The 14,544-nt window shown below is 29.4% G+C and overlaps 1 protein-coding gene across 1 annotated transcript; it reads right to left on the reverse strand.

Annotated features, from left to right (window-relative positions):
• Window positions 1-3,932: 3,932 nt before the first annotated feature.
• Window positions 3,933-5,958, reverse strand: LOC106347985 (homeobox-leucine zipper protein ATHB-5). The gene is made up of 3 exons (XM_013787620.3): window positions 5,514-5,958; window positions 4,767-5,176; window positions 3,933-4,626 (listed from the first exon to the last, which is right to left on the reverse strand). The coding sequence occupies exons 1-3, from the start codon at window positions 5,578-5,580 to the stop codon at window positions 4,180-4,182; spliced, it is 924 nt and encodes a 307-aa protein (XP_013643074.2). The 5' UTR covers window positions 5,581-5,958; the 3' UTR covers window positions 3,933-4,179.
• Between the last annotated feature and the right edge of the window lie 8,586 nt (window positions 5,959-14,544).

Genomic DNA, 14,544 nt, shown 5'->3' on the forward strand with positions numbered 1-14,544 from the left:
AGTGAGGTATGAGATGCTAAACACGCAAACCACTGACATGAATAAATAGAACTTCCACTATGGAAATTTAGCTCTAACATGAACAACCAAGATGCCTAAAGCAGCACACATAACATACAATGCGATGATAGTGCATAACTAGATTACACACCCCGCATTCTTCTCATACAGATATATAAATACGCGTCGTCGCTAGTACATTATATCTTTGTACCCCCGCCTAGCCAGTAGCGTCGATGGTACAAACGTCTATGCACCATACACCGATCACAAGTAGCGTCGTTAGCCCATACGTCTATGAGCCCCCGCCCGCACAACACAGTAGCGTCGCTAGCCCAAACATCTCCGAGCCTCTGCCCTTGCACATAGTCCCTACTCATAACTATGTACACATATATATAACGTTACTTAACATCACATAGTCCAATCAACATTTGAATCCTCTAGTCCCCTAGTTCCGGTTTACAATGAATGAATTAACTAACAATCAAGATTCAAACATACTCAATTTAAACAGACGGAACATGATTTGAAATCTAAACTATCATATGGAGAATTCTACACTGGTACGTGATTTACAGAGTAAACCCTCACCTTTGCCATGGGTTCTGAAGAAAACCTGAGAAACCACCGAATTGACCTTGACGGCTCTAACAAAGTAACTCCAGAACTCTTTGAAAAAAGATAAATATGATATTCTGGCAGAACTTAACCATAGAACATACAAACGAATAAGTCAGGAACTGACCCTAAATTTGTTTGCTAGTATTGTTTAAAAAAAAAATTAAAGTTCATCATATATTATTTTTTATTTTATTTTTGTCATCAACTTTATAGACTCATATTAACTATGTGAACCACACCGGTAGATATTGATCCATGTGAACGACGAAATACGTTTGCTTCGTGGTACTGCATGCTAGGCTATCCACCTTTTTATTTTGCGTCTTTGGTACATAGATAATCTATGATCAGAGGAAACTTTCTTTTAGGATCTAAATATCTTTCAAATAACTTGCAAAAGCTGGTCATTCTTCTAGTTTCGAAACCATCTTCACCATTTGAAAACAATCCATTACAAACGTAACCTGAAATTTTCGTAAGTTTCTCATACATTCCATAGCCCATAATAGCGCTTCCATCTCTGCATGAAGATGATAGAGGGTACCTCGAACATTTCTTGCACCCATCAACCCCTCAAATCCTTCTAAAGTACTAAACTAGCCCCGACCGGAGAAAATATCCTCTTATTTCCAGGATCTATCTGTGAAACACCATCTTTCGGGAATTGATGGAAGAATCGTAACCTCTAACTGTGGTACCGTCTTTTGTTCATTTAAAATTTATGTCTCGGTCCAGAGTGTAGTTTATGTTAGTTCGAAACTGTTCTATCTTATTATTTTAATTTATTTTATTACTGATATTATAATAAATAGTATTATTAGTGACTATAATATTTAGAAAATAATATATGTTGAAAATTAATTTTCAAATTATTTATACTTATTTAAAATAATTTTTTTTATTTACTTTTAAAATAGCTTAATGGTTTATTTATTCTTAGAAAATATTTCTCTATTTATGTGTTTTTATATTCAGTTATATTATTGAAGATTTATACTACAACTTATTTATTAAAAAAATTCTCAGTTATAAATTTTAATAAAATGGTAATTCTTAATTTTATGGTAAATTTTACACAGTTTATGCAATATAATTTTTACTGCCAGTTACATCCAATTAGAAAGTAGACTAGAATTTAGCTTTCATATTACTTGTCATTTGTGAGGAACCAAGTTCTTATGTTCAAAGAAACTTCTTTTGTTGACCTGAAAATGACTTTTTGACGGCGGTGAATGATTACATGCAGGATGAAAAGAAATAGCCGGAGAGGACTTTGCGAGATATACGTGTGACATACACGGTGACGCGACGTGTTCGATGTAAACTAGGTCCTACATCACATGCCTCGCCACCCATGTCTTCGTCTGAAAGGGAGAATGCAAAAGTCTCTCGGGGTCCACTGGCTAATAGGCGTGCCCTACCCTAGCTTTTGTTTTTTTGGCTTTCTCTAAAATCCAACATCAAGAATAGGTTCGATAAGAGAAGATCTCCTACAAATCTAACACGTCTACGGCTAAAACGTCTTGAAGTTCGGTGGTTAGGGTACGGATCGCCGCATGGAGATAAAGACCTCAAAAAACAAATATTTTCTGAAACTCGCTGAACAGAATCCCATGTGCATCTCTCCACTTCCTCTATTGTCTGACATTTCAATTTATTTCTTTATTTTGTTAGTTTTTAACAAAATTTTAGTTACTCTTACAAATTCATGTTTAGTATAGACATATTATATGAATTTCAGATGTAGTATAATATATGAATTTTGTCAAAGAAGATCAATAGATAAGTGAAAACATCGCCTAAGAAGATCAATCGAGCTTTGTTACATATCGCATCATTCTAACAAAATTTTCCTTATACTCTTTGTTTCAAAATATATGTAATTTTAGATTAATTGCACAACTATTAAAAACACTGGTTTTTACTTAAAATAAAATGTATATTAAAATATAAATAAAGTGTTTGACTAAATAAAATAAAAATATTCAATCAGTTATAAAATATCATTGGTTACAAATTTTTTGATAAAGTTAAAAGTTACATTGAAATATAAAATATCATTTATTTCGAAATATCAATTTTTTTTAAACATCACATAGTTTGACACGAAATAAGTATTTATTTGACACAAAGTTTTTCTGGAAAAAATCTCCTAAAAAATTAAAATATGTTCTTTGATAAAAAAAGCACATAAGAAAAAAAATGACATGTTCCAAGAAAAAAATGACAAAATTTTTTTTATTAAAGAGATAAAAAAACTATAATTTTTTAAAAAAATCATTAAATATTTTCATTAAATCTCCTAATCTCCTTACTTTATTGATATATAATTAAATATGAATATATATTTAAATTAAAAATATATTTTTCATTTTCAGAAATTATGATTATTATTTAAAATCATTAATTCCATTTTTCAATTCTACTTCTCAAATTTAAACTATAAGTCTAAATTAGTTTACCGTAAAGGTATAAACATCTTTGATCTTTTTTAGTATAATTATTTTGATCTTTGTGCTATATTTTCAATAAAAAGATTTAGGGTATTCTAAGGTGTTTCTTTTCTTTTAAACAAAAGGCAATTGAAATGAAATATTTTAGGTGAAAAGCAACTAACGAAAGAAGAAAAAGGAACGGCTAGAAACAAACACGGATATTTAGGGTGATCCAACTAGGTGGCTCGGCTTTTCATGTGTTATCTCCGTGCCTTCACTCAGAAAATTTCAAAAAGACAATGAAAAGAACAATCGTACATGATCGAACGTTTTTGTTTTCTGTAGGTTTTGAATGTTTGGTGGTTTTGAATGTTGAACCTTTTGATACTAATCCATCTAATAATGATCTTCTACATGCTGCAATTGCTAGTCACTAACGGACGATGAAACAAACAAAAATATAATAGTTGTAACTTCGTGTGTTTCTAAAGCTGTTCTTACAAAAAAAAATTCTGTAAAGAGCAGTTCCATCAATTACATACCATAAGAATTTCTAAGAGAAAAAAATAACAGTATTATATTACAAAATTTTATTTAAACTTTTCTTTATCAGATGATTGACAAGTGTTACTTGAATTTCCTAAGAGTTTTTAAAAGTTTTTCTTTTTGAGCTTTTTCTTTTTTTCTTTCTTGTTTTAATTAATTTTTTTTATTTAATTATAAAAATTTTTCTCTAATAAATTTAAAGATTTTTATTATTGCATTCAAAGGGGGTAAGTAAAATAACCTTCGAGAAAACTGATTTCATCTTCAGGTAATTTGTTTTCTCCAGATTATTTAATTTAAGAACTTTTCATACGCTCTTAAGCCTACTTAACAAAAAAAAAACTTTTCATACTCTCTAAAACCTTGCAAGGATATAGCTGCACTGCACGTGCATGAAACCGCATGCCATCTTTCGTTGTTTTACTTATTTACCCTTTTCAACTAAGCCCCGCCATTTATGGCAATTAATTTTCGCAACCCCATATCCCTTGAGAAATATTTTCATAAGTGCCCTACAATGTTCAAATATTTCACTTTTATCTCCACCATTGTGTGTTTCGTCACAATTTTATCCTCAACAATACCACTGCTCATTATCTGCAAACAACTTGCAAGCTTCCTCTCCACTAAAAAGATCTTCATGCTCTTCCATTTTCACAAATGGGCCAAAACATCCCATCGTCGACATTTCAACTGCCGTAGCCGCGGCCGCTTCAGCCGCCGTGGGACTATACTCCTCGTTCAGAATAGCGCTTGAGTCGCTACTATCAGCAGGATCTTCTCTGAAGATCTCCGCACGTGGGAAAATGCTCAACATCTCGTATTCAAGCTCCAATGCCGGAGCTTCCGTAGCCGTAGGAATATGTGGTGGCGGTGGCAAAGGACGCTGGTTTAGCTCTAAGACTTTGTTACTAGGCATCACCGTTTCATCCGCCTTTACTAAGACGTTTTCTTCCGTCGACGCGTTACTACTGCTTCTGCTGATACCGTCCACGTTAAGTTTTGCTCTCAGCTGTTTAATCTGCGGGAATGTAATATATATAGATATTATAGGTTCTCTAAATTGTTATTAAACAATAATTACATCCAACATTCGATTTTTGGGTACCTAAAATGTTCAAATTATATCAAAAGTGTCAATTGAAAAAACAAAAATTATACCTCTGCATGGAGAGAATCGTTATCACGTTGAAGGGAGTCGCGGCTGCGTTTGAGTGAGTCAAAGTTTGACTTGAGAACACCGTAATCACGCTCTAGCTGCTTTGTCTTCCACCGAGCACGGCGGTTCTGAAACCAGATCGCCACTTGTCGTGGTTGCAGCCCGAGCTCTTGAGCCAGTTTCACTTTCCTCTCAGGCTCTAACTTGTTATCAATCTCGAAATTCTTCTCTAATGCTTTCACTTGTTCTACACGCAATCGCCGCTTTTTCTCCGTTGCCGCCGTAGACGACGCGTGTCCGACGGCGATGTCCTCTAGACTTCCATCTTCTAGACAGTCAAACATCGGGGAGTAGTCCCCGGTACCGGAATAGAGAAAGCCGGTGGCTGTTGGTCTTGGACTTAATTGATTGTCTGATAAAATCAATAATCAGGGTAGTGTATTAAAATACGTAACTAATCTGAACGGATAATTTAAATCGATATGATGTCATGAATGAACTACATTACACTACAAAACCTTGTCAATATAATGTCTCGATAATATGAATTGTCAGAACACACATTTTTACCAGTTTTAGAATATTAAATTAATTGTTGGAAAAAAATCAAATTAATTAAACAGAAAATCTCGACTTGTAGCTAATATACAGAACTGCAATATAAAAAAAAAAATCCTAACCTCATTGAAACAGATACAGAACGACCACTGGATCGGAGAAATCAAAGAAATTGAGTATTTTGTTTTTACCTGTTGCAGAGTGGCAAATTGGTAAGAACCGGGATAAAGAATCGGAGCTCCCACGTGATCTCTTCATCTTGTTTGGCCGGAAAGTATTGAGATCGAGAACGAGTTAATAAGGCGCAGAAAGGGGAAAAATGTTTATATCAAGACTGTGATCGTTTGAGTAGTAACGTTCGATCAGAACCTATCTACAACTAATACGTGTAGTAAGTATAGCTCGAAGATACTATTCTCTCTCTTCTTCTCCAAAGAAGTATCTTATCTCATCTAAGAAAGACTCTACTGGGCTGTCAAGACACCTTTCAAGAAAGAAAAAACTAAACTCAAATCATCGAATTTCTCTATCGGGAAAATATAAGCTGAGTCGTATATATATTTTTGTTTTCCTGAGATTCCTAATTTATAACAGAGAGGAAAAGAGAAGAGAGAGGGAGATGAACTAACAGTCCTTCTCCGGGTTTTAAATAAGACGACAGCTTAACCCTAGGGAAAGTCTTGGATATGGCTTGGGTTATTTCAAAAATTTAACGGGGATTTTTATTAAAAAACAATCAAAATATCTTTACCATTTTACCCAAAAAAAATCAGAATTGTATGAAAGCAATTTACAATGGTTAGTGTGGATATGTCCTGAGTTATTTCAAGAATTTTAGGGGGATTTTATTTAAAATAATCAAAATATTTTAACATTTTACTAAAAAAAATCAGCATTTCATGAAAGCAATTTTCATAGTGTTATACACCGGCTAAAATATGGAGTGGAAAATAAAGTATGAACAAACAATAAAAAATCATTCTATTTATGGAATACTTATTTTTTTGTTTCTTCATTATTCTATTTTCCATTTCATTTTGCAGTAAATTATGGAGTGGAGATGAAGATGGTCTAAGCCGGTTTATTCAAGAGAGTGTGATCAAGGATCTTGATGAGTTAATTTTTTGTGTAGTCAGCTCGACTACTCTGGAGCCGGTATCGTATACTATATATATTAAACCATATAGAAATTTTATATGTGCTCCATAGCTACCGTAAGGATTCAATAGTTAAAGTTGAACCGTGATTATGGACTCAAAATATGTATTAGCTAATTCGTTCTCACTTGTGTTTTTTGTTTCTTCGATTAATTAGTGGTATGGTTAAAATTTAAAATAATGTAAACTATCGATTTTTGGTAAGGTCGAAATGAACTCCCTACAGTAGCGTTGATATTTTCCAATTAAGATGTCATAATCAATCTAGTATTAATACACTGGACCAACCATCCTACTATATAAAAGGAGCTAAATCATTGCTTCCTAAGCCTATCCACATGTGCACAAATATTCAGGACCAACCAATATGCAAAGCCATTACGAAGTGGACTTGCAATTAAAAAAAAAATTCAACAATTCGCAGCCCATTAGACCCATCTCCTAGCCCACTCCCGAGCCACTCTCTCATAAGCATAATCCTGTGTTCTAAACATCCCGTGTTAAATTTCTTAAAACACTCATATCTTAGAAATAGTTTAGAAAATATATTTATATAAATATTTTTTTCTTGAATAATATTTAATTATAATTTTTTGTATCTTTTTAACTTTTATAATAAAAATATTGTTTTCAGATAGCAACAAAATATATATAAGAATTATCTTATTTTTATATTTTTTATACTTTTATTATATTATTTTAGAATCAAATATTTAATATTAATATAACATATAATTTTATATGATTAAAATAATATTCATTTTTAATTATATATAAAATTCATTAAGGGTATTGTTTTAATTAACACATTAGCGAATCAGTTAGAAATTAATAATAAATAAAAAACCTATCTAAAAGTCTAAAACCTAATAAAATATGACAAATAAGAAAAACTAACTAAATTTTAATATAAAATAGAAATTTAATATTATTAAAATAAAATTCATTTTTAATATATATATATAATATTAATTAAGGGTATTTTTTAAATTAATAAATTAGTGACTTAGCTAAAAATAAATAATAAATCAATAATTTAGCTAAAACCTAATAAAAACATGACAAATAAGCAAATTTACTAAAATTATGGATAATATAAAATATGATTGATTCTTTAATACAAAATTAAAATAAGAGTTTTGTTAAATAAAATATAAGTTTGCCGTATCGGTGTTACAAAAAAAACAATCATTAATAGTGTCGTAGGAATTATGTCTTTCCCGTTAGCGAATAAAATTAAAGCAGAGTGTTGGAGGATAGCTCAGCGTATAGACGAGATTATGGAGATTGATATGGGAGTTGAGGTAACGGACACAACTGTTCCTACGTAAAGAAACGCTCCTGCTAGACATCCTGGATAAATGAAAGAGACATATCTGGACTTGGCTTTGTGTTAATGGATGGTGACTTTCCAATGCTGTTTGGAGCAAGGGCCGATATACACGCACCAAATCACCAATGCAAAAGCTGAAGGTTTACTATGGGTAATGCAAGTGATACTGAAGTTTGGACACAGAGAGATGGTCTTTCAATCGACTGTGAACAACTGGTTATACTCATTCAAAAGGAGGAAGATTAGTCTGCGTTGGACTCGGAGCTCGACGAAATACAGGCTGTATCCAACGAATTTTCTGAACTTTCTATTGCCTATATTCCTAGATCTTTAAAATTCCGTACGAATAGCCTAGCAAAAGGTGTCCGATCACGCGCATCTCGATCAGGTTTTGTAAACCCTTTTGCACCAAGTTGGCTAGCCCCACAAGCTAGCATGAGGATGCCAAAAAAGAAAATAAAGTTGAAAGTGAAACTAAATATCCTAATGAACAAATTTATCAGAAGTTCATATTTATGTGGATGTCTATATGGGACAAACAATTTTTTAGACAATTATAGAATATAGTCACGAAAATCAATCCTAAAATATATAATTTAAGAAAACTATTTAAACAAACCATCAAAATTTTCAATATTACACCAAATAAGAATATAAAGACCAACTATATTATCGTCGTGTATAATGTGTTGTGGTAAGATTCAAAAAATTAACTTACTTTACAGTAAGGAAAAATTAGATTTTTAATTCCAAATTTACAGTAAAAACATAACATTTTAGAAAACTAAACAATTGACATAATAGTACAAAATAATGAAAAAAAATCAAAATACTATCCGCGCGTAGCGCGGACAAGGACCTAGTTCATTTTAATACAATATAGACATGGGTCATGGGTGGTGTTATATATACAGCAGATACACGTAAGGAAATACTATATAATAATATAAAAGTTGAAGACGTCGGTCCACTAGTTGGCTATGCAAATTGCTTTGCTTTAACCCACCGGATCTTAAATTAGTATCAATGTGGGTCAGCATTTTTATTATTTTACATCGTGAACAAGAAATACAAGTTATATTTAGTGTTATTAATCTTTATAAAATGACATATTACTGTTGTTAATTAGGTGACTGGTGACGTGTGGAGAGTCGAGTTTAGTCGAGTGTCGGTATTGGAAAACAAGAGGACTCCGGACAATTTAATGAGAGACTTTTCTAAACTTTTAAACAACTTTTTAATACTGTATATTATCTTTTCAGGTTGCTATAATACTTTTTACACTCTATCAAAATTTAACAAAAATAGTATATTCTAAAAGAATAGAGTTTACAACTTATTGGTTTATAACAACATTGTTAGAGCATCTCCAACAATTACATCAAATTTGGTGTTAAAATTACACCAAATTTGGTATTTTGGTGTTGTAAATTTTTTGTCATCTTCAACAATGACACCAAATTTTACACCAATGTTTTCAGTTTTATTTTTTTATTGTATATTATTTTAATTGATAAACAATTATTTTATCACATTTATATTATTATTTATTTTTTTCTTACTTGTAAATGATGAATGATAGTAGTTATTTAGTGATTTATTTTGAAAATAAGAATAAAAAATAAAAATTTAGTATTTTAATTATGTAAAAATAAATTTAAAATAAAAATAAGACAATATATTAATGTTTAATTACAAATTGGATAATAATTGAACTATATTATTAAATGCAACATAATAAAATATACATTTTAAATATTTGGTGTGATGAATTTGGTGTAACATTATTCACATCACACCAAATTTGGTGGGATGGTGTCAAATTTGGTGTCTTGCTGGAAATGAAATCACACCAAATTTGGTGTTTTGGTGTCTTGTTGGAGATGGCCTTAGCGTCTCGCTATACGTTTATTAAGATACAAACTTGATCTCGATCCGTGCAACCGCGCGGTGTTTGTTTTCATTTATTTTTATATAAATATTTTATTTTCAATTCTTAATTGGTATATATTATAATATATACGATATGTCACTTTTTAAAACATAATAATTTTACCATATTTTTTTATTGAATTGGTTGTTTCAAACTTTCACGAGTTATTAAAAAATAAAACTTTTAGCTTCATAGATTTCTATTATCGAGTATATTAAGGTTGTTCAAACATAATAATATAAGAGTATACTTGTTTTCCCTCAAATAGATTGTTTCAAACTTTCACATGTATTTATTTCTTCTTATATTTTTTTTTGTTTGTTGGATTAGTATTTCATTATTGAATAAATAAATAGAAATATAATTTGGAAAATATTAAAATATTATCATCTCCAAAGATAATCAAACATTTCACAAAATAAGAAAGTTAACAAAAACTAAACTTAAAGCTTCGTGTATAAATTTTATAAAGAAATTTAATTTTATAAAGAATTTAATTAAACATTTAATTATATTTTGTAAATGAAATATATATAAAAAACAAATCAATGTGAAATCAATTTAGTTTTAAAAATGTATCTGATTAGGTGTAGAAGTCTCGAGAAATATTTATGCTCTTTATAGTCTCTTTCAAACACGATGGTACATGATATGGAAGTAAAAATTGATAACAGAGTTTCCAAATCACGTTTTTTTTGCTTGGAAAGGATTGATAGTTATTTAGTTCATATTATGTAGCAATATTGTGCTTTAGACATATTATTTAGTTTCTATAATCTAGAAAGTGGGTTATTTAAATCTATAATAATGATAAAATTAGAGATTAAATGTAACATGACTTTCTAGTAATAGGTCTATTTTCTTAAAAGATCACACATCAATCAAAATTGTGATTTCTATTTTAATATATAATACTAAATTTTGATCCGCGCAACTGCGCGGGTGTTTGTTTTCATTTTTCTATATATAAATTATTATTCTAGAACATAAGTGGTATATATTTTTAACGTTAATCATATACTTAAATGTTTATATAACTATTTCAAATACAATAATTTTATAATTTATATGTTATAATTAATCAATTGCTTAAAACCTTATATATTTGGCAGTTCTTATTATATATTTATCCTATTGTATTTGAATTTAGTTATTAAGAAAATTAATATATTCATGAGAAAACATATTTGAAATTTTTTTTGTACTTAATTTATGCTAAATTCTGACTCGTTTTTAAAAGCTGGATTTCTTTTTGTTAATATTTTTAATGCTTATTCATTTTAGATAATATATTATTGTATATACATAAGTCTAACATATGTTAATTTTTATACATGTATTATATAGTTTGATAGTTTTAAGCCGTTCAATCATCATATATTATTTTTAAATTAAATAGTTTATATTTATGAAAATAAAATTTATAATTTTATCAGTTAAATATACTTTTATCATATTAATTTAAGTATCTTATATATTAAAACAGAAGTCACAACTTTGATTCATGTGTGATTTTTTAGAAAATGGACCTAATGGACCTATTCATAGAAATTCATATTACATTTTAGTTTAGACTAATAATAAATATAATTTTTAAAATATTTTAATCATAATATCTTTTGATATCTTTTCATTTTAAATATAAATATATTTATTTTAAAATTCTAACAAATCTGTTTAAAAAGATTTTTACAAGATCTTCATTTTCGAAATTATATTTAAATATTTTTGCTAATTTTGAAATTAGTTTAAAATATTATTATACATTAATATATTCAGTTATATAAAATTAAAAAATAAAAAAAATCTATAATATTTTATTTATTATATAATCATAATCAATCATATTAAAATAAAACTATTATGTATTTCTTTAAAGTTAATAATATAAAATTTTTGTAACTACTTTAATCATAATATATTTTTATTTTAAATATAATATATATTTATATATTATATTTTAAAAATTCTAATAAATCTGTGTAAAAATATTTAAACAATAACTTAATGTATTTTAAGTTATCGTTTAAAAATGAAAATAAATAAATTATATCATATTTTATCTACTTTATAGTCATGATCATGTTAAAATTTAATTATTATACTAAAATAAATATGATAAAATTATATTCAATTGATAAATTTATAAATTTTATTTTCATAAATATAAACTATTTATTTAAAATATAATATGATGATAGAACAGCTTCAAATTAACAAACTATATAATACATGTCTGAAAATTAACATATCTTAGACTTTTATATATACAATAATAAATTATCTAAAATGAATAAGCATAAAAATATTGGTAAAAAAAATTCAGTTTTGAAAGGCGGATCAGAATTTAGCATAAATTAAATACAAAATAATTTTTAAATATATTTTCTCATTAATATATTAATTTGCTTAATAACTAAATGCAAATACAATAAGATAAACATATAATAAGAAGTGGTATACATACGATTTAAACAATTAATTAATTATAACATGTAAATTATAAAATTATTGTATTTGAAATAGTTATATAAATATTTAAGTATATGATTAACATTAAAAATATATACCACTTATGTTCTCAAACAATAATTTATATATAGAAAAGTGAAAACAAACACCCGTGCGGTTGCACGGGTTAAAATCTAGTAATAATTATATTTTAACATGATCATGAGTATAAAGTAGATAAAATAGGATATAATAACAGTTTATGGTTGCAAAAGAAAACCAATTCTTTAGAATTACGTAAGAAATTTATTGTGTATTACCCCCTGTTTGGAAACTCGCTAGGCTGCGGCTGACCCGGGAGTAGCGAGTTGACGGAAAATCGAAAAAAAATTGAAGAGTACGCGGAGATTTTTTATAGGGTTTTTTTTCGTTTATTTGTATATATTATGTTTCGCAAACTAAGATATAGTATCATGATAACGTAGCGGTTTGTTTAACATGGGAAATATACAGCAACCTGTGTTCAATGCTCCAAACATGTAATTTTATGTATTTTTGTGTTTATTTAATGAGGGATAAAAGAGTAATTAACTCTTCATCTTCTTCTTTCAGCTCATTTTGTTTACAAGTCTAGTTGCCACTATTTTTTTACTTAATTTTTTGTTTAATTAGATGATTTGTCTCGTTTTCACTTAGTTTTTATGATATTAGCAACAAAACATGACATATTTAAGATTCAAATATCGATGTTGAAGAAAATTTCACCAAAAAAAATTTCTCTGATTTTATGGTTGAGTAAGGTTAAAACGCCACGGTGCATCACCGTCATTACGGGCGAGTGTCAGAGGACTTTTACCATATACTTATGTTTTAAATTGTTACTGTGTGAAATAATGGTTTTAGCTTGTTAATCACACACACATTTAACTGTCGATATTAGAAAGATATACACGATGATTATTCAGTGCAGATAGTAGCTGATCCTTTTTAGGATTAAAGTCCTACCATATTCAACCTTAGCGCGATATAAAAGTAGTATGTTATGATGAATTTTCTACACACAGATCTATGTATTTTAGTGTTATTTTTTTATTTTTTTAGACGAGAAGAGTGTGTCGTGTACAAAGGATATTCACAAGCTACAGAATATATTAAAAATCGTGTAATGTTAAAGGCGACAGAACTTTGATGAGATAGCTGTCTAGTCTCTGTAGCTATTTTGCCCATTTAGCCCAGCAGTAGTATTTGTTTTTTTTTAACAAACGTCCAGCAAGAGTAATCAACACAATAATAAAACAAAATTTCTGACACATCAGATTTTTAGAAGCCTGTGAAACAATCATGTCAATAAATAAAAAAAATTAATTAAAATATTTCATTTCTACACATCATTTTTAGTAAACTACACATAAGCATACTCATTTGTTTAATAAGCGACTTTACTAATATAAAACTAATCTCGTACACCCATAACTCTATCATACCCAAGTAAACTCTTCCTGCAATATTTTTAGTTTAGCCGTAAATCTTGATTTTTCATCAATATCACACAGACCCGAAAAAAAACAAAATACATGAAATATATATACAATAAAAAGAATTATATTTAGGGTTTATAACTATTACTTGCAGCACAAGTAACTGGATAAAGAGTACTTCACCTCACGGCAAGGCTCACGGTTGATGATGGTGGTTCTGTCGGAAAGAGTGTGGCTGATAACTCCATCATAACCAAGTAAACTCTTCCTGCAATATTTTTAGTTTAGCCGTAGATCTCGATTTCTCATCAATTATCACATAGACCCGAAAGAAAAAAAAAACAAAATACATTAAATATATATACAATAAAGAGGATTATATTTAGGGTTTATAACTATTACTTGCAGCACAAGTAACTAGATAAAGAGCACTTCACCTCACGGCAAGGCTCACGGTTGATGATGGTGGTTCTGTCAGAAAGGGGGTGGCTGATGACATGGCTGTGAGCTTCAGTTGTGCTTAACTCACGGTGGTGAAGAGAAATGACAGATCACATCTCTTTGGACAGCACCTTCCTCTTGGCACACGACTAAACAACACAACGACAAGAGTGGCGATAGAACATGGACTCCGCAGTGACATCACAGCTTTCCGGTGGACTGTGATAACTCCGGCGTCGAGCGATTGTAGTGAGAAGAGGCGGTTGATGATTGAGACAAGAGATGGTGACGATCGCAACACTCCTCTCCATATCGGTACGGTTACAATGTCAAATAAAAAGAAGAACATAGGTAAGTAAAAAGAAGTAGAGAAGAGAAGAAATAAGAGAGAGGTATACAATTGGACAGATAGAAGAAGGAGAGGGGATG

Source organism: Brassica napus, chromosome A6 (assembly GCF_020379485.1).
Source record: "Brassica napus cultivar Da-Ae chromosome A6, Da-Ae, whole genome shotgun sequence".
Lineage (NCBI taxonomy): Eukaryota > Viridiplantae > Streptophyta > Magnoliopsida > Brassicales > Brassicaceae > Brassica > Brassica napus.

What these genes read in the sequence shown, in the direction of transcription:
- LOC106347985 (XM_013787620.3), bottom strand. Translation starts at nt 5,580, where the DNA reads ATGAAGAGATCACGTGGGAGCTCCGATTCTTTATCCCGGTTCTTACCA. An exon ending in AATTTGCCACTCTGCAACAG is followed by an intron (nt 5,177 to 5,513) that starts GTAAAAACAAAA and finishes TGATTTTATCAG; the next exon opens with ACAATCAATTAAGTCCAAGA. An exon ending in ACGATTCTCTCCATGCAGAG is followed by an intron (nt 4,627 to 4,766) that starts GTATAATTTTTG and finishes ACATTCCCGCAG; the next exon opens with ATTAAACAGCTGAGAGCAAA.